Source organism: Lithobates pipiens, unplaced genomic scaffold (genome assembly GCF_037356315.1).
Source record: "Lithobates pipiens isolate NorthernLeopardFrog02 unplaced genomic scaffold, aLitPip1_a1.2 Scaffold_23, whole genome shotgun sequence".
In the NCBI taxonomy this organism is placed as follows: Eukaryota; Metazoa; Chordata; class Amphibia; order Anura; family Ranidae; genus Lithobates; species Lithobates pipiens.
The window spans coordinates 302,954,968-302,980,544 of record NW_027507785.1 but is presented as its reverse complement, the minus strand read 5'-3'; the positions used below and the strand labels follow the sequence as shown (position 1 = coordinate 302,980,544).

Genomic DNA, 25,577 nt, shown 5'->3' with positions numbered 1-25,577 from the left:
CATGGTGTCCAGCTATAGAAATGTGGGGTCATCATGGTGTCCAGCTATAGAAATGTGGGGTCACCATGGTATCTAGCTATAGAAATGTGGGGTCACCATGGTGCCCAGCTATAGAAATGTGGGGTCACCGAGGGTGTCCATCTATAGAAATGTGGGGTCACCATGGTGTCTATTTATAGAGAAGAGGGGTCACCATGGTCCAGTGTCCAGCTATAGAGATGTGGGGTCATCACTGGTGTACAATAATGCTTCTATGAGATGTAGAAATAAAAAAGAGAAATGTCAACACAAGTTTTGTTTTTCTTATTTCTACTTATAGAATCCTATTTTGCGGACCAAAGTTCTGTTGCAGAGAATACAAATGCCTTTCATTTTCCCTCAGTCTTGAGTTCTTCCAGGAAGGATTCCAGTTCTTCTAGTTGTGGAAGAGCAACAGGAGGATACTTCACAAAGTCTAAACTCCAGACTCCTGTTGCTGGCTATCCAGGTATTACATTTTTTACGCATAGTTTAAGGCAGGGGCGTCAAACCTTTTGACCTTTTTGGGCCACATTGGAAGAAGAGGCATTTGCTCGGACCGCATATAAAATACACTAACAATAAGGATAGCTGATGAGCAGAAAAAAATTGAGCAGATCACAAGTTACTGATCACTGATATATATATAATGTACCGTATATACTCGAGTATAAGCCGAGATTTTCAGCCTCTTTTTTGAGGCTGAAAGTGCCCCCCTCGGCTTATACTCGAGTCATCGCCGTCTGACTGCTCGATCAGCGTATCGAGCAGACAGACGGCGGACATACTACAATTTGAAAGCCGCGCCTCCGCCTGTGATAGGCGGAACACTGAATTTCCCAGCAGCCTGTGTTCCGCCTATCACGCACATCGTCTCATCCTCGTACTACGGACGAGGATGAGACGATGTCCGTGATAGGCGGAACACAGGCTGCTGGGAAATTCAGTGTTCCGCCTATCACAGGCGGAGGCGGAGGCGCGGCTTTCGAATTGTAGTATGGCCGCCGAGGCGCCGACGAAGAGCGGCGATCCTGGCAAGGCACGGGACGGAGGCAAGGCACGGCACGGGACGGGACGGAGGCAAGGCACGACACGGGACGGAGGCAAGGAGGCAAGGCACGGGACGGAGGCTCGGGACACAGGTAGGCTGGACACACACACACACACACACACACACACACACACACACACACACACACAGGGATGGATGGATGGAGACACACACACACAGGGATGGATGGATGGATGGAGACACACACACACAGGGATGGATGGATGGAGACACACACACACAGGGATGGATGGATGGATGGAGACACACACACACAGGGATGGATGGATGGATGGACACACACACACACAGGGATGGATGGATGGATGGACACACACACACACAGGGATGGATGGATGGATGGACACACACACACACAGGGATGGACGGACACACAGGGATGGACGGACACACAGGGATGGACGGACACACAGGGATGGACGGACACACAGGGACGGACACACACACAGGGATGGACAGGCATGTCTCACCCTCGGCTTATACACGAGTCAATAAGTTTGCCAGTTTTTTTGGGGGTAAATTGGGGGCCTCGGCTTATATTCGGGTCGGCCTATACTCGAGTATATACGGTACCTATCTGAGTAATAAAAAGTCTTACTTTTTGTAATATTTTTTAATATGAAGTAAAAGAGGATAATATCTGATGCTGTTTTTGATAAACTACAGCGAGGGAAAAAAGTATTTGATCCCCCTGCTGATTTTGTACGTTTGTCTGACAAAGAAATTATAAGTCTTTCATTTTAATGGTCGGTTTATTTTAACAGTGAGACACAGAATAACAACAAAAAAAATCCAGAAAAACAAATTTCAAAAAGTTATAAATTGATTTACATTTTAATGAGTGAAATAATTATTTGATGCCCTATCTATTTCTGGCTTCCTGATGTCTTCTATACAGGTAACAAGCTGAGATTAGGAGCACTCCCCTAAAGCTTGTTACCTGTATAAAAGACACCTGTCCACAGAAGCAATCAGATTCCAATCTCTCCACCATGGGCAAGACCAAAGAGCTGTCCAAGGATGTCAGGGACAAGATTGTAGACCTACACAAGGCTTGAATGGGCTACAAGTCCATCGCCAAGCAGCTCGGTGAGAGGGTGACAACAGTTGGTGCGATTATTCACAAATGGAAGAAACACAAAATAACTGTCAATCGCCCCTGTTCTGGGGCTCCATGCCAGATCTCACCTTCGTGGAGTTCCAATGATCATGAGAATGGTGAGGAATCAGCCCAGAACTGCACGGGAGAATGTTGTCAATGATCTCAAGGCAGCTGGATCATAGTCATCGAGAAAACAATTAGTACCACACTACACTGTGATGGACTGAAATCCTGCAGCGCCTACAAGGTCCCCCTGCCTCTAGAAAATCATTTCTAAGTGAGTTTACCATTTTTGTGTTGTGCCGCATTCATAACTGTCTTGGGCCGTAGGTTGGACATCCATGGATTAAGACACCGTCCACACTGAGGGCGTTTTGCAGGCGATATAGCGTTAAAAATAGCACCTGCAATCCGCCTCAAACAGCTGCTCCATGGTCTCTGAGGGCTTTCACACTGGAGCGGTGCGCTGGCAGGGCGTCAGGAAAAGTCCTGCCGGCAGCTTCTTTGGAGCGGTGAAGGAGCAGTGTGTTTACCGCTCCTCCACCGCTGCTCCCCATTGAAATCAATGGCGCAGCCCGGTTATACCACAGGCAAGACACCGCCATCGCAGCGCATTGTGGGCATTTTTAACCCTTTCTCAGCTGCTAGTTAGAAGCGTCCCGCTAGCGGCCGAAATGCGCTGCAAATCCTACGGTAACACACTGCTAAAAATAGCAGCATTTTACCGCCGATGCTATGGACGGCACAGTGTGAAAGAGGTCTAAGCCCTTGTACACACGGTCGGAGAATCCGTTGGAATGTGTCCTATCGGACCGTTTTGTCGGATAATCCGACTGTGTGTGGTATGCATCGGACTGTTTCCGTCGGAATATCCGTCGGACCAAATTTTCCAACTTGCTGGAAATATTTTCCGACAAACTGGTCCGATCGGACATACTCCGATCATGTGTAGAGAATTCCGATCAGACAAAGTGCCACGCATGCTCAGATCAAATTCCTAGACCAAAGCTATTGGCTACCAGCGTGAACATAGTCACATCGTAACGAAATAACGTCATCACGTTCTGAACGATTGGATTTTCCGACAACTTCGTCCAACCGTATGTATGCAACAGTTTCGGACAAGATCCGTCGGATAAAATCCGACGGACAGAATCCGTCGGACTTGGTTGTTGGAATCTCCGACCGTGTGTACAAGGGCTAAGAGAAAAGAGTTTATGTGCCTTTTAAAGCCTGCGTAGTTTAGAATAAGTTCCCCTTATTATTTTGTGTATTTTTTTTATTTTATATTTTCAATACCTTTTTTCATTTTCTCAGTCATCTTGCTCTGTTTCCAACTTCTGCATAATTTTCCACTGATCTCAGTGTCATAGATAATTTTTATACATGACAAGTTATCAGCCCCTGGAAACACACTGACCTAATTTAATTGCCATTATGCACAGTGCTGCTCAAGGCAGCCTCAGGGCACAATCTGTGCATGCAGTAGGGTTTTCTAAGTACAAGTGACCATTACCAGTAGAGTGTTCCTACAATGTCATATATTTATGGCAATACTGGGTATAGAGAAGCAGATGAATGACTGAAACCATTGACTGAGCCCCCTTCCATTGTATGAGTCGCATGAAGCTATTCACAGCGCTTCACTTTTTCCACATTTTATGCTACAGCCTTATTCCAAAATGGATTAAGTTCATTATTTTCCTCAAAATGTTACAAACAATACCCCATAATGAAAATGTGAAAGAAGTTTGTTTGAAATCTTTGCAAATGTATTAGAAATAAAAAAGGAAAAAAATCCCATGTACAGAAGTATTCACAGCCTTTTGCTCAATGCTTTGTTGAAGCACCTTTGGCATCAATTACATCCTCAAGTCTTTTGGAGTATGATGCTACAAGCTTGGCACACTTACTTTTGGGCAGTTTCTCCCATTCTTCGCAGGACCTCTCAAGCTCCATCAGGTTGGATGGGGAGTGTCGGTACACAGCCATTTTCATATCTCTCCAGAGATGTTCAATTGGATTCAAATCTGGGCTCTGGCTGGGCCACTCAAGGACACTGTTTTGCTTGCGTCTATCTAGCAAGGTTACTTTGCGGTATAAGCAAGGAAGCGGAGAGCTCTGCAGTCTGTAAATGGGCTTTTACTGAACAAAAATGCTATACGTAGAAAACTATTACAATATTAGGAATACAGTACAAGACTCAGAGATATCTATAGCAAATTAACAGCCTATGGTCTATACACAGTAAAAGTATGCTTAACCACTTTCAAACCGCACCATTTTGCTGGTCAATGACCAGAGGTCTTTTTACAATTTGGCACTGCGCTGCTTTAACTGGTAATTGCGCGGTCATGCAATGTTGTACCCAAACAAAATTTGCGTCCTTTTTTTCCCACAAATTGAGCTTTCTTTTGAAGGTATTTGACTGACTCTGCGATTTTTATTTTTTGCGATATAAACGTAAAAAGACCGCAAATTTTGAAAAAAAAAATGATATTTTCTACTTTTTGTTATTAGAAAAATCCAATAAACTCAATTTTAGTCATACATTTAGGCCAAAATGTATTCAGCCACATGTCTTTGGTAAAAAAAAAAAGTCAATAATTGTATATTTATTGGTTTGCGCAAAAGTTGTCACATTTTAGTTTATGACTGCCTATCTCATTTCTTGAGGTGCTAAAATGGCAGGGCAGTACAAACCCCCCCCCAAATGACCCCATTTTGGAAAGTAGACACCCTAAGGAAATTGATAAGTGGCATGTTGAGCCCATTGAATATTTTATTTTTTTGCCTCAAGCGATTGAATGACAAAAAAAAATAATTTTTTTTTTTTTTTTTACACAAAGTTGTCACTAAATGATATATTGCTCACACATGCCATGGTTATATGTGGAATTGTACCCCAAAATACATTCTGCTGCTTCTCCTGAGTACGGGGATACCACATGTGGTCGACTTTTTGGAAGCCTAGCCGCGTACGGGGCCCCGAAAACCAAGCACCGCCTTCAGGATTTCTAAGGGCATACATTTGTAATTTCACTCCTCACTACCTATCACAGTTTTGAAGGCCATAAAATGCCAAGATGGCACAAAACACCCACAAATGACCCCATTTTAGAAAGTAGACACCCCAAGCTATTTGCTGAGAGGCATGTTGAGTCCATGGAATATTTTATATTTTGCCACAAGTTGCGGGAAAATTACAAACTTTTATTTATTTTTATTTTTTTTTCACAAAGTTGTCACTAAATGATATATTGCTCACACATGCTATGGGCATATGTGAAATGATACCCCAAAATAAATTCTGCTGCTTCTCCTGAGTACGGGGATACCACATATGTGGGACTTTTTGGGAGCCTAGCCGCGTACGGGGCCCCGAAAACCAAGCACCGCCTTCAGGCTTTCTAAGGGCGTAAATTTTTGACTTCACTCCTCACTACCTATTACAGTTTTGAAGGCCATAAAATGCCAAGATGGCACAAAACACCCACAAATGACCCCATTTTAGAAAGTAGACACCCCAAGCTATTTGCTGAGAGGCATGTTAAGTCCATGGAATATTTTATATTTTGCCACAAGTTGCGGGAAAATTACAAACTTTTATTTTATTTATTTTTTTTTTCACAAAGTTGTCACTAAATGATATATTGCTCACACATGCTATGGGCATATGTGAAATGACACCCCAAAATAAATTCTGCTGCTTCTCCTGAGTACGGGGATACCACATATGTGGGACTTTTTGGGAGCCTAGCCGCGTACGGGGCCCCGAAAACCAAGCACCGCCTTCAGGCTTTCTAAGGGCGTAAATTTTTGACTTCACTCCTCACTACCTATTACAGTTTTGAAGGCCATAAAATGCCAAGATGGCACAAAACACCCACAAATGACCCCATTTTAGAAAGTAGACACCCCAAGCTATTTGCTGAGAGGCATGTTGAGTCCATGGAATATTTTATATTTTGCCACAAGTTGCGGGAATATTACAAACTTTTTTTTTTTTCTTCACAAAGTTGTCAGTAAATGATATATTGCTCACACATGCCATGGGCATATGTGAAATGACACCCCAAAATAAATTCTGCTACTTATCCTGAGTACGGGGATACCACATGTGTGGGATTTTTTGGGAGCCTAGCCGCGTACAGGGCCCCGAAAACTAAGCACTGCCTTCAGGATTTCTAAGGGTGTAAATTTTTGATTTTACTCCTCACTACCTATCGCAGTTTTGAAGGCCATAAAATGACAAACCCCCCCCAAATGACCCCATTTTGGAAAGTAGACACCCCTAAATTTAGGGGTACACTAGTGAGACTCACAGGTAAGTCACAGGTAGGCTGTCAGCGACTGTATCAAAACGCTACAAAAAAAACTGTTAGCGATCGCAAGGATCAGGCCTGACTCTGCGAACGCTGCAGTTATGTGTGTTGTGTTTTGTAAGTGACAGTGATCGATCGATACTGCACTTGGGTGGGCTGGGCTGGGCTTGGCGGAGGGGCTAAACGCAGGTGCTAGCAGGTATCTGGGCTGATCCCGCTAACAATGCGTTTTGGGAAACCTAAACTGCTGGCAACGCTAATATAGATCTGATCAGATACTATATTACTAAGGGAGGTGTATGCTTTGTGCGTGGGTGTTAGCGGTACTGGCACTAACCTGGCGCTGCCTGGGGCGACACAGACCTTATCTGACCCTCAAACTTATATCACCCGCCGGGTGATCAGGGGGTTAAACCTTTATTAGGTAATAAATGGCGGGTGCCCTGAAACTATAAAAAAATAACTAACCAACCAGCGTCACCTGTAACAGTTATATGGTGATCACTGGTGAAAGGGTTAACTAGGGGGCAATCAGGGAGCTTTATGCGGTAGTATATGGGGGTCCCTGGCGCTATAAAAAGCTGCGGCGAGGGGGGCGTGGTCTGGACATGGCCGTGTAGAGACGCATCTGTACAGAGCTCCCGGCCGCCTGTACTCACGCCGGCACTAGCGTCTATTGTACCGCAGGATGCACGCTTCCAAGAAGAAGAACGGGAAGCGGAACAGATTACAGACCAGCCCGGCGGCTCTGACGCCGGCTGGAGGTGACATACAGCGGCTTTTCAGGACACCTAGCGCGGACACCCGGAGATCCAAAATGGCGGACCCGCGTGGTGAGTGCTCGGAGCCTCCTGTGGATATGCCTGCACCCTCGGAGGGGTCCCGGAGTCCCCTCATCTTCCCCAGCTCGCCCATCCCTCCGGACCTAGAATCAGGGGGTCCCTCACAGCTACCACTCACCTTCAGAGCAGATGCGGAGCTGCGAGCAATTCTGCAATCATTGCCTACTAAGGCAGACATAGAGGGACTGGTGGGGAGAGTGGAGGCTGCTCACAGGAAGGAAATTCAGGCAGTGAAACAGGACGTGCGGGCTCTGGATGACAGACTTATATCTGAGGAAACCAGACTGGCAGCATTGACACAAAGGGTCATCGCTCTGGAATCCCAGCATAAAGCCCAGGCGGATACGGCTACTGAGCTTCAGCTCCGCATGGAGGAGATTGAGGACCGCAGTAGACGGAACAATCTTCGGATACGGGGCTTGCCGGAGGCTACAGGCTCTGCGGACTTACTTGCCACGGTGACGGACATCTTTAAAAGACTTGCGGGTGCCCAGCTCCCGGAACGCTTTGAGATTGACCGGGTCCATAGGGCCCTTGGCCCCCGCTCCCCGGACCCTGCCAGACCGCGAGACATTATCTGCCGCCTGCATCACTACACCCATAAGGAGGCCATAACTCGCAGGGCTTGGGAGGTTGGGGAGGTCGTTTTTGACGGGGCGCCCGTGAAGATACTGCCAGATGTTTCCAGGCCTACACTTTACCGCCGAGCCCTGTTGAGGCCCCTTCTGGAGCTGGCGAGACGGTGCGGGGCGACCTACCGCTGGGGGTTCCCCCTGTCGGTCACCTTCGTCAAAGACCAGAGGACATTCCTGCTGAGATCCCGAGAAACACTCCCGGCCCTCTTCCACTTCCTTGGCACGGATCCGATCACTGTTCCAGACTGGCTTGGCTACCTACCGAGATTCCAGGGTCGTCCGGATGCGACAAGAGCTCCCGGCCCGCAACCACAGAGAATGCCACGTTCCAGACGCCGCTCACGGACACCGTCCAACGAGGCGGCTCGTGAGATGTGAGTAGCTCCTATTTCCCTGGCCCACCCTGACCCCTATGTTCGTGCGGCCACCAGCGCGCTTTCACCCTCACTGTCCCCATATATGCAACCGTGGGGCCGTGGCCCGGTCCCTTTCCCTTCCAGCACGAGATATTTGGGTCTGTAGGGGTTGTTGGGATGCCTCTGCCGGACGTTGTTGCCTGCTGTACTCTCTATACCCCCTTTTTTATTATTAGCGGGCTATTGGTCGGACATTACCATCCGCTCAGATGTACAACCGGGAGGGGGCTCCAGTTTTTTGAGCCAACATAGTCTACCTGGGACTCCTGCTTGGGGGGTGTCTGCCCTCTCCGGGACCCTTTACCTCACAGACCCAGAGATGTATACGCTACTATGGAGAGCCCTTCCCTCCCCCCCTTTTTTTTTTTTTTTTTTTTTTTTTTTTTTTTGGAACGCCCCCATGCATTATGGACCTGGACCCCTGTTGGCCCGTACAAGTGACCGTGACTCGTGATGGGGGGGGGGTGGGCCAGCAGAAGTCCTCGGGGGTCGGGTTGGAGCCCAAGGGCCTGGTGGAGGTCTCTTTTACTTCTCGGTGGCCACAGTAGACACCTTGATAATGTGGTTGGAGTCGTTGCTGGGGAGATGGAACGCCGCTGCGTTCTCTGCTGCGCTATTGGAATCCTTTCTGTTATTTGATGTTTAGTTATGTCACTCTGTTTACATGTTTTAACCTTCCTTATGGTTTTCTTGACTGTTTTCGCTTGATTAAGTTACTAATGGTGCGTTTGATATCCTGCTTCCAGGACCACCTATATTTGGATGTTGCCGGTGGGGGTTGGTGGCCGGGGCTTTGGTTCCCAGGCTCTGTCCACCCACTCTCCACCTAGATCAGTGCGCGACCAGTTTAGGTCACGCGCGTTTCAAGTGTTAAAAGCTTGGTTAATTAGCTACCCCTATACGGGGCTGTGGGGTGTGGGGATATCTCCGACTGGTCGGGACCTCCTCCCACCCCCCCATTATTTCATTTCTTTCCTTTCTTTTTCTTTTACACCCTTCCCCCCCTCCTACCCCCCGCTCCTCTCTCCCGGTAACAGAGAGTCCCATCACCCCCCCCCCTCTGTTCGCTATCTCTTCCTTCTCCCTCAATCTCTTCCCTGAGACATGGTGGTGGATTCCATCAAGGTGACCTCTCTCAATGCTAGAGGCCTCAACACGCCCGAGAAGAGGCGTATGCTACTTCACGATCTTAAAAAATTTCGCTCGGATGTGGCCTTCATCCAGGAGACACACTTCAAGAGTGCCAAATTGCCATTCCTACAGAACAGATCCTTCCCCCGGGCATATCATTCCACATACCATGCGTCCAAGACTCGGGGGGTCTCGATATTGCTCTCAGGTAGATTGTCGTGGCAGCTAACGGACAGTTTGGCCGACCCTGAGGGACGCTACCTGTTCCTCAAGGGGCAGATATGTGGGGTGCGTTTTACGCTGGCTACGTTGTACGCCCCTAACGACCGCCAAGATAGGTTTCTCAGCCAGGCGCTGAGCAAGTTGCTGGCATTTAGAGAGGGACAGGTTTTGCTGGGCGGCGATTTTAATGTCCCATTGTTACCCGCCTCAGATACTTCATCGGGCACCTCATCCATATCTTCGGCTTGTGGGAAACGAGTGGCACATATGCTCCACGAAGCACAACTGCGCGACGTGTGGCGTCTACAGCATTCTGGTGAAAGGGATTATACCTTTTATTCGGCCCCCCACAAGTTGTACTCAAGGATAGACCTTTTTCTAATCCCCCATGACCAATTACACCTAGTGCACACCACAAATATAGGCCAGATAACCTGGTCGGACCATGCTCCAATCCACCTGACGTATACTCTCACCGACCGACCCTCACCCAGATCCTTATTCTGGCGCCTGAATGAGAGCCTCCTTCAGATGCCAGAAGTGTTGTCAGACGTGTCCAAACAACTGGCCCTATATTTCAGAGAGAACGAAATCGGGGACTGTGACCCCGGGGTGCTGTGGGAGGCTCATAAGCCCGTTATACGAGGCATTCTCATAAAACATGGGGCAAGGATTAAAAGGGATCGGAATGCAATTTTGACCACTTTACTCGACAAACTGTCTTTGGTGGAAGCTCAACATAAACATGCCCCCACACAGGCCGTGGAGTCCGAGCTGAAGACTCTCCGGTCCCAAATAGCGGACCTGCTTCAGTTCAGGGCGAAGGCAGCCCTGCAGTTTTGCCGCAGGTTGTCATACGAAATGGGGGATAAGTGTGGGAGGAGGTTGGCCCAGTCGGTTAGAGAGGTTAAGGCGGCGTCCTACATCCCACAGATAACACGACCGGATGGGTCGGTGGCCACTGCTCCGACACACATCTCGGACGTATTCGCCGAATTCTATTCTGGCTTGTATAACCTACCGAGCCCCACCCTCACCCAGCTAGCTATAACTAAATACGTTGTTGACTCGCAAATGCCGACACTCTCTTCGGAGACGAGCGCCTCCCTGGAGGAACCCATAACTTTGACCGAAGTACAGGAAGCGGTTGACTCCTTGAAGATTGGCAAAGCCCCGGGACCGGACGGCTTTACCGCTCAGTACTACAAGTCCCTGTTCCCTATTTTGGGCCCACGTATGGTGACACTCTTTAATGCTTTGGGTTCGGGGACTGTTTTCCAAAGGGACACTCTTAGGGCCCATATTGCGGTAATCCAGAAGGAGGGGAAGGACCCGAACCAATGTGGCAGTTATAGGCCCATCTCCCTACTGAACCTGGATTTGAAGATCTTCTCAAAGATCTTAGCCAGGAGACTGACACAACACATGCAAGACGTGATACACTTGGACCAGGTGGGGTTCATACCTTATAGGGAGGCCAGAGACAATACCATCAAGGTACTCAATCTACTTCGGGTAGCGCACACTACTAAGACACCATGTGTCTTTGTGAGTACCGATGCCGAGAAGGCATTTGATAGAGTGAGCTGGGAGTATATGTTCTCTGTCCTCCGTCACCTGGGCCTGGGTAACAAGATGCTACGTTGGATAGGCAGCCTGTACTCTAACCCCTCAGCTCAAGTAAAAGCTAACGGGGTCCTCTCGGGGGCATTTTCTATCGGGAACGGAACAAGGCAGGGATGCCCGCTATCCCCCCTTCTTTTTGCCATTTCCCTAGAACCATTTCTAAACACTGTCAGGTTGAACCCGGACGTCTCGGGCCTTGTGGTCGGGGATGTTGGCTACAAGATATCGGCGTACGCTGACGACCTTCTCTTCTCCCTGACCAACCCCAGAATCTCTCTGCCGAACCTGCTCCGAGAATTTAAGATATATGGCGCATTGTCCCATCTTAAAATAAACTTCTCGAAGTCAACGGCTATGTGTGTAGCAACCTCTCCCCAAACGCAACGTGATTTGCGGGACAACTTTGGTTTCCAATGGACTGACACGGCTCTACCGTATCTGGGCACACGACTACCTCCTGATCTGAACCGTACATTTGACCTCAATTTCCCACCCCTTTTGACGAAGACCCGAGAATTGCTAGAGAAATGGCATTCGGGATTTCACTCCTGGTTTGGTAGATGCAACCTTATCAAAATGAGCATACTTCCCAAGTTCATCTACCTTTTTCAAGCATTACCCGTTCAGATTCCGCCCTCCTTCTTTAAGCAAATCCAAGCCCTTTTTACCAGGTTTGTGTGGGCCCACAAAAAACCCAGATTACGGCGATCGCAACTGACGCTCCCCAAACATTGCGGGGGTCTGGCACTGCCCGACATCCGCCGATACTACCTGGCCTCACATTTGGGGCGCATTCTGGACTGGAGACGCAATGGGTCTACCAAACTGTGGACGAAGGTTGAGCAAGCCCAATCCCAAATACCGCTGAAGGGAGCGCTGTGGTGTTATGACGACCTCCCACATGACCTGAAACTGCATCCGTTACTGGGGGTTACTTTGAGACACGGCCACCGGGTTGCTATTCAGACGTCCCTGACGTCGGGGCGTTCCCCACTGTTTCCCATCTTGGGCAATCCAAAATTTCTACCAGGTCTGCGGCCCACGGCTTACCCTACCCTCGGGGAGGGTGGACTTGACTGTGCGGGCGGGTTCGTGGAGGACGGACGGTGGCCACCCCTATCGAGACTGACCGACCCCGCGGGGCCCTTTTGTCTACCTTTCTGGAAGGCACTGCAACTGCACCATTTCCTGCATTCACTTCCCGCACCCCAGGACTTTGCCCGACAACCAACGACGTTCGAGGTCATGTGCGCGGACGAAGGCCCTCTGACCCACGTTCTGTCTCACACCTATTCTTTGCTTAATACACCGAAAGAACAGCCTCACTTGCCGTGCCTCGCCAACTGGGAGAAGGACTTATCATGTAAATTCACACCAACGCAGACGCAGCGTATTATTTCATTTGCCCTAAAGTCTTCGCGATGCACGAAGACACAGGAAACAAATTTCAAGCTGCTTACACGCTGGTATTTAACCCCGGTCAGGCTGCAGCGGTGCTTTCCCTCGGCCTCGAATCGGTGCTGGCGCTGTGACGAGGAGGAGGGAACGCTGCTCCATGTTTTCTGGTCCTGCCCTAGGTTGAGGGAGTTTTGGGGGGAGGTCCGTCGCATCTCCCAGCAATTCACGGAATACATTATACCTGATGACGCGGCTTTCTTCCTCCTGCACCATTCCACAATCTCTGCTAACATCTACAAAAAGTCGCTATTGCGACATTTGCTCAACGCAGCTAAAGCCTGCGTCCCCTTGCGATGGAAGCAACGGGCTCCCCCAACAGTGGTACATTGGCTGCGGAAGGTGGAGGAGGTAAAGAAAATGGAGGACTTGGTCCTCACCTCACAGCATAAGCAGGAAACCCACAAACAGACTTGGGACATCTGGAATGCCTTCATCTACTCAGCAGAGGGTCAGCGACTGCTGGGGCGATGACGGGACCCCCCCCCGTTAGGATCTTTCTTTGCCCATGTGCCCTCTGTCAATCTTCTGTTTTATGATTGATTTCCACCGCCGTACCTCAGCCTCATCCCCCCCTGTCTGTTCCTTTCTCTCCTCTCGTCTGTACTTTGCTATCCTTTTCCTTCTTTGTCTTCCCCCTCCCAACCCTCCTTCTCCCCCCCACTTGTCTTCTTCCCCCTCATGGTACTTCCCAATATGTCCTCTTTGTGGGCCCACGCCCACCCACCTTTGGGAGGGGGTGGAGGTGGGGGGGGGGGGTGGGCCCCGGAATCTCATTCTCCAAGCAGAGAGTTTTCTCTCCTTCACGCGATATGACCGCCCTGCTTGTGGGTACATGTGACACAGGAGATTGTTAATGACAGTTATGCTGTACTCTGCAAAGTACTTACCTTGCATATGTGATTTGACCTGCATTTGTTCGGTCTTGCTTTTTGTTGATAACTGTTCCACTGTCTGTATCGCGGGGTTCCCACCCCAGGTTTTGGGAGAATAATAATAAAGATTTATATTTGAAAAAAAAAAAAAAGCTGCGGCGAACCTAAATACCTACCTGCCTAACTAGCGTCACCTGTGACACTAATACAGCGATCAGAAAAACGATTGCTTATTAGGCTGGGTTCACACTGGAGCGATGCGGGAACGCCACAAATCCGCGGCGGGTTCCCGCATCACACTGCCCTATGCGAACTGCTGGGAGTGTCATAACTTTCACAAATAACAAACACTATAGGGGCGAACGGGCTGTAGAGTCTGCCTTTTTGGTTGCCCCTTTTGTCTTCCCTCTCTACCCAGCGGGAATCTGGCTCGCCATTTTTTTTGGAGGGGATCACTACACTTAAAGCTCAGGGGATACCCAGAATATTTATCACCACTTACCTCCTGACTACCTACATATGATGAACACCTACTAAAACTGTATGTTTGAAGCTCTAGGGCTCAACACAATGTTGAAGTGATCCCACCAATTGTAAACCTATATTTTCATTTACCATCCAATCTATACCCTCCCCCCTTTTTTCCTTTTGTTTTTGGAAAAATGGGTGTTTGAATTTTTGTCAACTTCTCTGCCTTCCTCGTTGGCTTGGGTTCCCTGTTTGGGACATACCTTATGAAGAAATAACACTTTTATCAGCTCCTGAAGATGCGTTATCTATTAGACGCGAAACATGTAGAGCACCAGAACATATGTAATTTCTGACTGTATGGTTGATATCCTCTACTTTATATCTATATAAATATGTATTTTGTTTTTCCTTTTTGGAAATTTTGAGTGGACTATATTACCTCTGATAGGATATCAATTAGGTCTTAAATGTGTATGTATAAGGAGGAAAAAATGTCTTTGTGTTTGTAAATTTTTTTATCTTTGGTTCTCTGTTTTGATAATAAATAGAGATAAGTTCTCTTGAATATATTGGTTGTGTTTACAACTTCTTTTATGCCTAAAAAGTCCAACTGAACCCACATTTTTTCTCTTGAGGTCTTTTATGTGAAGGTTCTTTCATCCATATATCTTTTATTTTTTTCTCCCTAATCCCCCATTTCCTGTCAATGTCTATATTTACAAAGTGATAACCAGGACGTGGCATTTTGTTGAATTTTTTTAGTGTATCCACAGACACCACCCTGTGATAGATACACATCCTTATTCATTTAAATACTAAAGGCAGGGACGTACATGTACGCCCATATGCCTGCCCGTGCCATTCTGTCGACGTACATCGTCGTGTGGCGGTCGGCAACTGGTTAAAAGTTACTTAACTCAGGTTCGTGATCTCCGTTGACTCAGGCTTCTTTTGGAGATAAGGTACCTTCTTCTTCGCTGGTTACAGATGAGTCTTTTGGTGTTAATAATGCATTATGAGAGGCTTCCCTTGGTCTTACAGACTCTCCTTGGTTCTAACACATGATTAAGTCCCTTCATATGTCAGGTTATTTACCATAGCAATGGTATCTACATTCCCATTGTATCCAACAGCATTTGTTTGAGAAGTAGTCACTCAAGCTAAACCTCACAGTAATCTGATTTCTGTTTCCATGACCAACTACTAAACAAACTGTCCCATGTAATGTTATGTCTGATTAATATAAAAAAAAATCTTATTTTTTAACAAATGCAACACAGACATTCACAGAGTTGTACTGTAGCCACTCCTTTGTTATCTTGGTTGTGTGCTTAGGGTCGTTGTTCTGTTGGAAGATGAACCTTCGCCCCAGTCTGAGGTCAGGAGCACTCTGGAGCAGGTTTTCATCAAGGATGTCTCTGTACATTGCTGCATTCATCTTTCCCTCAATCCTGACTATTCTCCCAGTTCCTGCCACTGAAAAACATCCCCACAGCTTGATGCTGCCACCACCATGCTTCACTGTAGGGATGGTATTGGCCATTTGATGAGCGGTGCCTGGTTTCCTCCAGACATGATGCTTGCCATTCAGGCCAAAGAGTTCAATATTTGTTTCATCAGACCAGACCTAAGCTGCAAAGGGTGGGCCAACTCAATACGGCCTAAGATTGGGATGCCATTAACCACTTGCCAACCAGCCGCCGCACTTGTACTGTGGCAGAATGGCACGGCTGGGCGAGATGACGTTATGTAATGGCGCTTCACCCTATGGCCACTAGGGGGCGCGCACGCTTGACCCTCAAGCTGATGCTAGTGCCCGGTGGTCTTGATCGCCGCCAGGCTCCTGGGATCGCCGCTGAGAAACGGAGAACACGGAACTGTGTATGTAAAAACACAATTTCCAGTTCTCTGAGGGGAGAAGTGACAGATCATCGATCTGTCGACGATCTGTTATCTTCCCTGCACTGCGTGAGTGCGCAATTGTCAAAGCGACGCAATGCCGAATTGCAAAAAGTGCTCTGGTCTTTGGCCAGCCAAATGGTCCGGGGCTGAAGTGGTTAAAGTTCATGTGCCTGTAAAGGCAGGCGTCCCAATACTTTCGGTATTATAGTGTAATGTATTTGTTACAATTACGGCGGCGCATCACATTCACTTTTACTTTTTACTTGGGAATATACTGTATATGGCGGGGAAGGGGGAGGAGCTGTTTGGTATATTGCACGTTATCTGGGTTTGCTGACTTAGCACTGTGTTTGAATCACTAGATTATTTCTTTTATACTAATCTCTGTACTCCAGTGACAACATCATCTACATCTGCTCAGTCTACGGCTCAGTCTACAGCCTCTGTCATTGTAGCGGTAGCAGAAGGAAGAGGACTCGCCAGTGGAGAAATAGGAATGGCTAGTTTGGATCTGAAAAACCCCGATGTTGTCTTATCTCAGTTTGCAGACAGTTCCACATATGTCAAGGTAACAGTACATTTAACATTTAGCCTGGGTTCACACTTGTGCGATGCGGAATCCAGCACGATTACAGCGCCGGTTCCCGCATCGCATCTCTCCCGCAGGCAGTTCTCACTGCCCTCTGCGAACCACTGCGGGTGTCAATACAGTGTTAATGACACCCCCAGATCGGTTCACAGTGCGAACTTGCATAGGAATCGGATCACATAGGTGACAACACCCATGCGATCCGATTCCAGTGCGGGACCTAAAAAGTCCCTGCACTATTTTCGTGCAAATCCAATGCGAGTTCAGGCATCTCGCATTGCACAGACATCGAATGCGATCGGCACCTGCAGTGCGGGTGCAAATCACATGCGATGTCTGTGTTCACACTATTGTGAACCTGGGCTAAGGGATTCCAAAGTCAAATGAGAAACAATATATGTGCGTCCTATATATGTTGTGTACGAGGATAATTTATATCGCGATCAGTTCGTAAAAACAATTGCTGACCATCAGTTCTGCTGCATGTTTGTCTTCTAGCAAGAATGTTAAACTGAAAATACAGTTATTAAAACCATGCATATTTGGCCTGGCCTAAAGCAGATCTTCACTTTCTTTTTAAAGTTTCTTTCATCTGCATTCTTATCCAACGTTTTGTAATGTTTGGATATTGTATTTTTTTTCCCACAAATAACTTTTTTTTTCTTTTTTCTTTTTTTTTCATTTTATAGCCAACTCTGCTTGCCGCCACCTAGGCAAGTTACATCACCATTCAGGTCCCATAGACTCCTCGGCTTATGACATACTTTGCACTGTGCAATGTTGTTACTGCACATGCGTGAAATCAGGATTTACATGCTGGGTTGCCAGGGCTGGCGCTACCACTAGGCGGCCATCTAGAGTGCACTGGGGCGCAGCCATGGCATGTTCTAGCAAGACAGAAGCATGTACAGAAACCCCTGCAGCTGCTGTATGCCTTATTATCCTCCTCTCCCTTCCGCAGGCATTCAGCTTTCTGCAGGTGGAAAATGGAGGAGATCGGTTTGTCTAAATGCCGCCCCTCCTGTCCAGGTCTTGCTGTCCGGCTGTGATCTTCCAGCCTCTATGTTTCATCTCTCCGGGCCCTTCTTTGATGTCTCCTGGCCCTGTTGTTTCCTCTCTCCCGACCCCACTTTGATCTCCCAGCCCAGTTGTTTCCTCGCTCTCGGCCCCACTGTTTTCTCTCTCCCGACCCCATTGTTTCCTTCACTCCCGACCCCGTAGTTTCCTTCACTCCCGACCCCGTCGTTTCCTTCACTCCCGACCCCCTCGTTTCCTTCACTCCCGACCCCCTCGTTTCCTTCACTCCTGACCCCGTCGTTTCCTTCACTCCCGCCCCCGTCGTTTCCTTCACTCCCGCCCCCGTCGTTTCCTTCACTCCCGACCCCATTGTTTCCTCTCTCCCGACCCCACTTTGATCTCTGCCAGCACCATTGTTTCCTATCTCCTGGCCCCGCTGTTTCCTCTCTCCCGGACCCACTGTTTCTTCACTTGGCTCCATTGTCCCCCCTGCAGCCCTGCTGGCTTCCCTCCTCTCCTCTATCGACAGCTTCTGCGGGGGATCTGTCAGGATGGAGAGCAGGGAAGGGGGCCGGTAAACTTGTCATTTACCGCCCCCCCCCCCCCCCCCCCCCTTGTCTGAAATGTCAGAGTCAGTGATCCACACTGATCATTGACTCTATTTTTTGTTTTTTTCTCATTCATAACTGGGGTATAGGAAACTGTGTTTCCTAAGCCTCAGTTTATGAATGAATGGGAAGCTCTGTATAGAGCTATTCCTATCCATTCATTCTGTGCTGCTAAGACTCCAGAGATGGAGATTGAAGGCTGTATCCTCAATATTCTTTCTCTGTCTCAGGGGTGAAACATCAGAGGTCTGTTTAGACCCCTGACATTTTACAAAACCTCCCAACGGGGGTCCTAGAAAAAAAAAAATATAAAATTGTAAAAAAAAAAGTAAATAATAAAAAAAAAATACTAAAAAGAAATAACTACTGACACCAATGGAGTGAAGCAGAATAAACATAACTGAAAGACATTGATAAACTAGTAGATGTCATTAGTTGTAATTAAAAAGAAAATGGGCTGCTCAGTCTAAAATGCCATGGCCTATTTTTTTATCCAGGCCTGCTTGCCACTGCCACTGATGTTCCCCACACACTACGGCAACGTTCCACATACCGCTGTGTGCTGCAGAATTGGATGATATTAGCTGGAGAAATTTAGCAGTTTCATGTTTTTTTGTTTTAATATTTTCTACTGATTTAAAAAGAAAAAAACTGGAGGGGGGGGGGGGGGGGTGGATTGTCGTGCAAGTAGCTGGTCTAGCCCTGTGAGTAGTCAGTAGCACAAAATACAGGACGAGAACAGACAGTGGCTTCAAATGCCCAAAGAGGACATGGCTGCCACCAAGCTTTCCCGAGGAACAATTCATATAGATATTTTGCATGTAGAGACTACATGAAAATGCTGAACAATATTCATAGTATTGAAAGCGATGCATCCAAAAGGTGTATTTATTTAACATTATATTGGCAGACTGTAGCTCCTCTTTAATGCTTTATTATATTCTAGGTTATAACAAAGCTTCAGATTCTAGCACCGAAAGAGATATTGATGTCAAACACGGCCTGTGAAGGTGGTAAAACAACAGAACTGTCCCGTCTGATCACTGAAAACTTTAAGGTACCTATTTTTAGGTGTTTGTACAACACCATCAGTTCTGCATCTGCATTTGCTGAATCATCAAACTGACTTCCAGCGTTCCCTTCAGCCTTGCACATTTGTACACCCTCCCCTCCTGTACTGAAATCACTTATTCTGATTTGACTGCACACTGTGAGCTTCTTCTGGCCTGCTTCTTTCATTAATTGGATAGAAAGGATATGTTCACTTTTGATAACATATTACATGTTACACCCATATGCAGGGTGTAACATGTTATGAATGCACTGGCCCCCTTGCCCCTCCCTGATCCCCGCTGTGACAGCAGACCAGGATCTTCTTCCTGTGCCTGCTGCCACAATTCAAAAAAGACACTCCACCCACTCAGCCACGTCACTCATTCACAGTCCTCTGTGAATGGAAAATGACAAGCTCCTGCAGCCTTTTGGGACTGTCGGATTGTAGTTTTCAATGAACTACCACGGCACTGTAAGCTCTGTGGTTGTTCATTGAGTCTTCCTGTCAGAACGTATCATCTTCCTCTTATGAGCTACGAGCAAGCATTGACAGACCTGCGTGGCATTAGCGATCTGCGGATCGCTGGTGAAATGCTTTCCAGACTCCTGCAACAAAAATTAATAAACAAACATTTTTTTTCCTGCAAAAAAAAATGTGCATTTATTATTTTTTGTGAAAAGGTGAACTTATCCTTTAAGTTATTTCATCCATGGATGCTCATCATCACACATTGGAGTTGCCTAGGGTAGTCTGCTTGCAAATACAGCCTGCCTAGGAATGACCACTTCTCCAGACTGCCATCCAACCATCAAGGCATTTTGATATTCGTATAACTCCTGCCAAGACCCAGCCCACTTCATGGAAGCTTTAGTACAGCTTCTATAAATGGTGGAGGGATGTGGAAAGGGCATAATCGGCAGTAATGACGACTGCATGTGACATGTCCCTTGGCTTGTATTGACTCCTGCTGTACTGGAAGATTATCACTGCAGGAATAGGGGGGATTAGAGGAATAATGATTTAAACTAAAACCTCAGTCAGCAGTTCAAAGGCCACTTCTCATTGACTGTAAAGCCCCATACACACTATCAGTTTTTCTGCTGAATTTTTCCTTCAGGTTTACCAAAACCATGTAGTGCAAGGGCCTGCCTGATTGCATACAAATTGAAACTCCTAAGGTTTGACCTCATATGGTTTTGGTAAATCTGAAGGAAGAACTCAGCAGAAAAACTGATAGTGTGTATGGATCTTAAGTTACATTCCTTTTGCAGTATAAAATTTATTTTTTATTTTTTACTAAACGTAGAATTTAATTCTCCCCTCGTGTGGACCCTAAAACATAACTTAAACCCTAAAGCCGCGTACACACGGGCGGACTGTCTGTCCAACTTAGTCCGCTGAAACACATTTCAGCGGACAGTCCGCTCGTGTGTGGGCTTCAGCGGACTTTTTCAGCGTGCAGTCTGGCGGACTAAGTATTTCGGAATTTCCGTAATATTGTCCGTCCAACTTTGGTTTCAGCGGACAGTCCGCTCGTGAGTAGGCTAGTTGGACGGACTAAGTATGGCGCATGCTCAGAAAGGATTTACACGGCGGAAGGTTGCATTGCAGTGTATTGGACTTCCTATTTCTAGTCCCGTCGTACGTGCTGTACACGTCATCGCGCAAGCTTTCAACGGACTGTTTGTTCATCGTGTGTGGTCAAGTCCGTTCATTCGAAAGTAGGACGGACTGTCCGTCGGATTGTCTGACGGACTTAGTTGGCCAGACAGTCCGCCCGTGTGTACGCGGCTTAATATTACTACTTCTATCTTCTCCTTAACATTTTAAGGTGCCCAGGCACATCATTGCTTTGCATTAGCACATGCACGTTAAAGAAGTGCGGATGTGTGAATTCAGCCCAAGTGTATCCAAAGTCAAAACTTACATTTAAGTTTTGGATAGAATAGAGGAAAGGTTAGAACCTCTGTCGGGTTTTATTGCTGTTTGTGTCCTTGCTGGGTAGACTCTCCCTCTCTATATGTACAGTATTGGTGACTAATTTTACCAGGACTAAAGGAAGGAGAAATCTTACATTTTGAGTTGTCACTGGAACTGGAATAGGAGGAAAACTGCCTATGAATTTATTTCCCTTATTTTAGAGAGATTTCCTCTTTCTTCTTGTCTTTTCTGCAGGACAGGAATAAAAGGTAATTCTCCCACATTGAGAGACAGACCATGAAAAAAAACAATAGTTTTAACTATTCCCTACTCTTTACTTGACTAAAATTAAAATAAAAAATCGTGTTACATATAGTTTAAGCTAACCCTAAAACTTAACACTTCACTCCACCCTTAAACTAACTCTTAAAATGTACCATTAACCTCTAGCCCCTAAACAGAACCTAACACTTAATCAATGAAGTCCTAACCTTAAGCCTAACCCTGAGATAACCCCTTAGCCCTCGTACACACGGTCGGAGAATCCGTCGGAATGTGTCTGATCGGAGCGGTTTGTCGGATATTCCGACTGTGTGTGGTCTGCATCGGACTGTTTCCGTCGGAATATCCGTCGGACCAAATTTTCCAACTTGCTGGAAATATTTTCCGACAAACTGGTCCGATCGGACATACTCCAATCATGTGTAGAGAATTCCGATCAGACAAAGTGCCACGCATGCTCAGATCAAATTCCTACACCAAAGCTATTGGCTACTAGCCTGAACGTAGTCCCGTCGTAACGAAATAACGCCATCACGTTCTGAACGATCGGATTTTCCGACAACTTCATCCGACCGTGTGTATGCAACAGTTTCGGACAAGATCCGTCGGACAGAATCCGTCGGATTTGGTTGTCGGAATCTCAGACCGTTTGTACAAGGGCTAAGGCTGGATTCACGCTTATGCATTTTTAGTGCTTTTTGCATTTTTCAGATTTGCACTGCAGTCCATTTAACATGGTTTCCTATGGAACAAGTTCTGTAGTGCAAATCTGCAAAAAGCAAAAAGAACAAAAAATGCATAGGTGGGAATCAGGCCTAAGAGCCCTTTCACACTAGCGGACCTATTGGGTCTGCCTGTCAGTTTTTCAGGCGGACCTGATCGGACCCTCCAGTCTCCTCTATGAAGCGGCGGGTGCAAACGGCCGACACCCAATCCTATCCGATAAAAACAGATGGATGGGGATCAGATGGCAGCCGGGTGCAAACGGACAGGCGGTTCCATTTCCATCCGACCGCCCATAGAGGAGAGCGGGCTTTTGTCTGTGTCCACTCAGCCCAAACACAGAGGGGAGACAGAAATCGTACTACAGGTGCATTGAATTGAGGCAAGTACACACTAGAATGATAGTCAGTGTTCATTTGAGAGGTTTACACTCACTTTAACTTATTGGACCCTGAAAACTTCAATGTGGAATCATCACCGCCCAATGCCAAACTCTACCCCATCCATTACTTGCTGCCTAAACACATTGTTCCTCCAAAGACATGCTGGTAGTATTGTAGATTTCCATAGAAATGCAGTACAGTACGTCAAAGGTACTGTGTATAACCTATTGTGTATACTGGTTGTATAAACTGTTTTCTTGTTTTAGCTTTAATAATATATATATTTATTGGCTTTTAGGGCGTATCTTTTACTACTGTTCAGAGGAAATATTTCAATGAGACAAAAGGTTTGGAATACATTGAACAGCTGTGTGCCCCCGAATTTAGTACAGTACTGATGGAAGTTAAAACTAAGTATGTTGAAATATATCACAGTAAACCTCATATTACATTTGTTTCAACTGATTAAACCTTTGCCCCTATAATGCAGACATGCGCAATGTACAGTAACTCTTAATAACCAGATTCCACCTGTCAGTAAAGTGTTACTAAACCCACAACAGTAAAATCAGTCTGTATATGCAGTAAAGCATGCTTGTTATATTCACTGTGAAACCTAAGGGGTAATTCTTTTGCATTGTGTAGAAAGGCTGTTTGATTCTGTTTTCTCTGATCCTCCCCTTCTTTTACCGTCCACAATCTATCTTCTGATAGAACAGAGCCTTGGGGCACTCTGCACATGCTCAGTTTGGTGTTGCTAGAGAATTTTTTTTTTTTTTTTTGAGAGGGTGCATTTTTGGGGGATATTTATTATAGCAAAAAGTAAAAAATGCGTTTGTTTTTTTCAAGATTGTCGCTCTTTTTTTGTTTATAGCGCAAAAAATAAAAACCGCAGGGTTGACCAAAAGAAAGCTCTATTTGTGGGAAAAAGAGGACGTCAGTTTTGTTTGGGTAACGTCGCACGACCGCGCAATTGTCAGTTAAATCGATGCAGTGCCGAATCGCTAAAAAGTGCTCTTGTCAGGAAGAGGGTAAATTCTTCCGGGGCTGAAGTGGTTAAAACAAATTTTCCATGAAAATGTCAGGTCTGCTTTACTGACAGCTCCCCATCACCTAAATATAACTACAGCACTACCCCATCTATGCTATGGAGAGTAACAGAGGGGCGGGGCCCTATAGTCCTATCCTCTTTCTGTTATTTTGATACAGCACAGTGAGGGAGCATTGCCACCACAGGAGAGGAAGTGTGTTACTGGCAGGATTTTTTTTTTTTGGGAGAGTGATCAGCACAAGGCCAATCAGCACTGTCCAGGCAGAGGGTCAGAGGTCATGCAGCCTCAGGACAGTCAGAGGAGAATGAAAACTCCGCCTACAAGCTTTAACCAGACAAAGACTGCTATATACTGCTGACGTGAAAAGGTATTTAGCAGTTTATATTTACTAAAATAATTGCATTTTCATGTTCTGTGTACTGTGGGAGACCAGATATAGTGAATGAAGGGTCCTGGGTTTAGTAACACTTTAACCACTTGCCGCCCGTCATTCAAAATGTGACAGCGCTCAAACCTGAAAATTGCTAAAAAAAAAGCATACATTTCTGGAAAGAAAATCGCTTGATTCTGACTGTAGTGACAGGGGAATCCCTCCCCTTGAGCCATTGTGTTCTCCCGCCGGGAGAATACAGTGAATAATGCTAGCGGCTATAATAGTCAATGGCAATGATCGCATGTAAAATGCAGCAGGCTGGGTGTGCCCAAGTTGATCAGTCGATCACCTTGGGTACATTCAGCCTGCCCATACATGATTCAAATCTCGGCTGGTCTCTGCTGAGTGGGCCGAGATTCGAACCGTCTATGGCAGTCTTTAGCTACAGTGAACGGTACAGGGATGAGAGTAATAAATACATATACCCATCTATATTTATATTTACGTTTAAAGCAGAGCACTAGTCATTATCTTTATATATCATCAGTACAGGGATCGGGGTTCATCACCGGTACTCAGCTGTAGAGATTAGAATGTGGAGGAGGGCTCATCAGTGGTGTCCAGCTGTGCTGAATAGAAAGGACAAGAGGGGTCATTACTGGTGTTCCTACTGCAGAAGAAGTACTCCATAGTCCCATCGCACACGTTCCTGGAAGAGCGCTAAAAGTTTGGGTGCTGCAGCAAAAACCAGCTGGAGACTGGTTCAAAAAGTCACAAAGTAGATATTTGCCAACACACCATGGATCAACAAAGTAGCGTCCAAACTGAATATGTATTGCTTAATCTCATTACAAGAAAAGTGCAATGTTTCAGAGTCACGCAGGACACCTTCGTCGGGCATGTGATCATATGTGACTCCGAAACATTGCACTTTTCTTGTGACGTGATCATGCAATAAATAATCTGTTTAGACTCTTTGTTGATCCATGGTGTGCTGGAGAATATCTACTTGTGGCTTACTGCAGAGGAGAACACAGGGTTATATAAGGTGTCATCACATGTGAAACATTAGTTCTAGGCTGATACAGATATGACAACTTTGTTTAATGTAACAGTAAGCTTACACAGTAGATCCAATCATTTTGCATTGCATAGCTGAATAGACCTCTAAACAAGTAATTTCTTTATGATTAGGTATTACTGCTTGGCTGCTGTTGCTGCTTTGCTGAAATATATCGAATTCATCCAGAATTCAGTCTACGCTCCCAAATCTGTCAGGTTCCGATTCCAAGGAAGTGAGCAGACCGCTATGATCGATTCTGCTTCCGCACAGAACCTTGAACTTCTGGTGAATAACAGAGATACTAGGTTTGAAAATGGCTTGTATATGCAGGATTTCATTATGTGGAGCTGACTGCTGTCTGTATGCATTCTGCAATCTTGCTGGTCTAACTATAAAATGGTTTGGTGGCTTTAATTAATAT

General features: G+C 46.4%; 1 protein-coding gene across 1 annotated transcript in view; it reads left to right on the top strand.

Moving 5' to 3' along the window:
- The window catches only part of MSH4 (mutS homolog 4), an 86,776-nt gene that overhangs the window by 5,364 nt on the left and 55,835 nt on the right, over window positions 1–25,577 (top strand). The window contains exons 2-6 of the mRNA XM_077451096.1: window positions 320–487; window positions 16,488–16,660; window positions 19,253–19,363; window positions 22,967–23,082; window positions 25,288–25,461. Of these exons, the coding sequence (XP_077307222.1) occupies window positions 320–487; window positions 16,488–16,660; window positions 19,253–19,363; window positions 22,967–23,082; window positions 25,288–25,461 (742 nt within the window). The remainder of the gene's footprint in view (window positions 1–319; window positions 488–16,487; window positions 16,661–19,252; window positions 19,364–22,966; window positions 23,083–25,287; window positions 25,462–25,577) is intronic.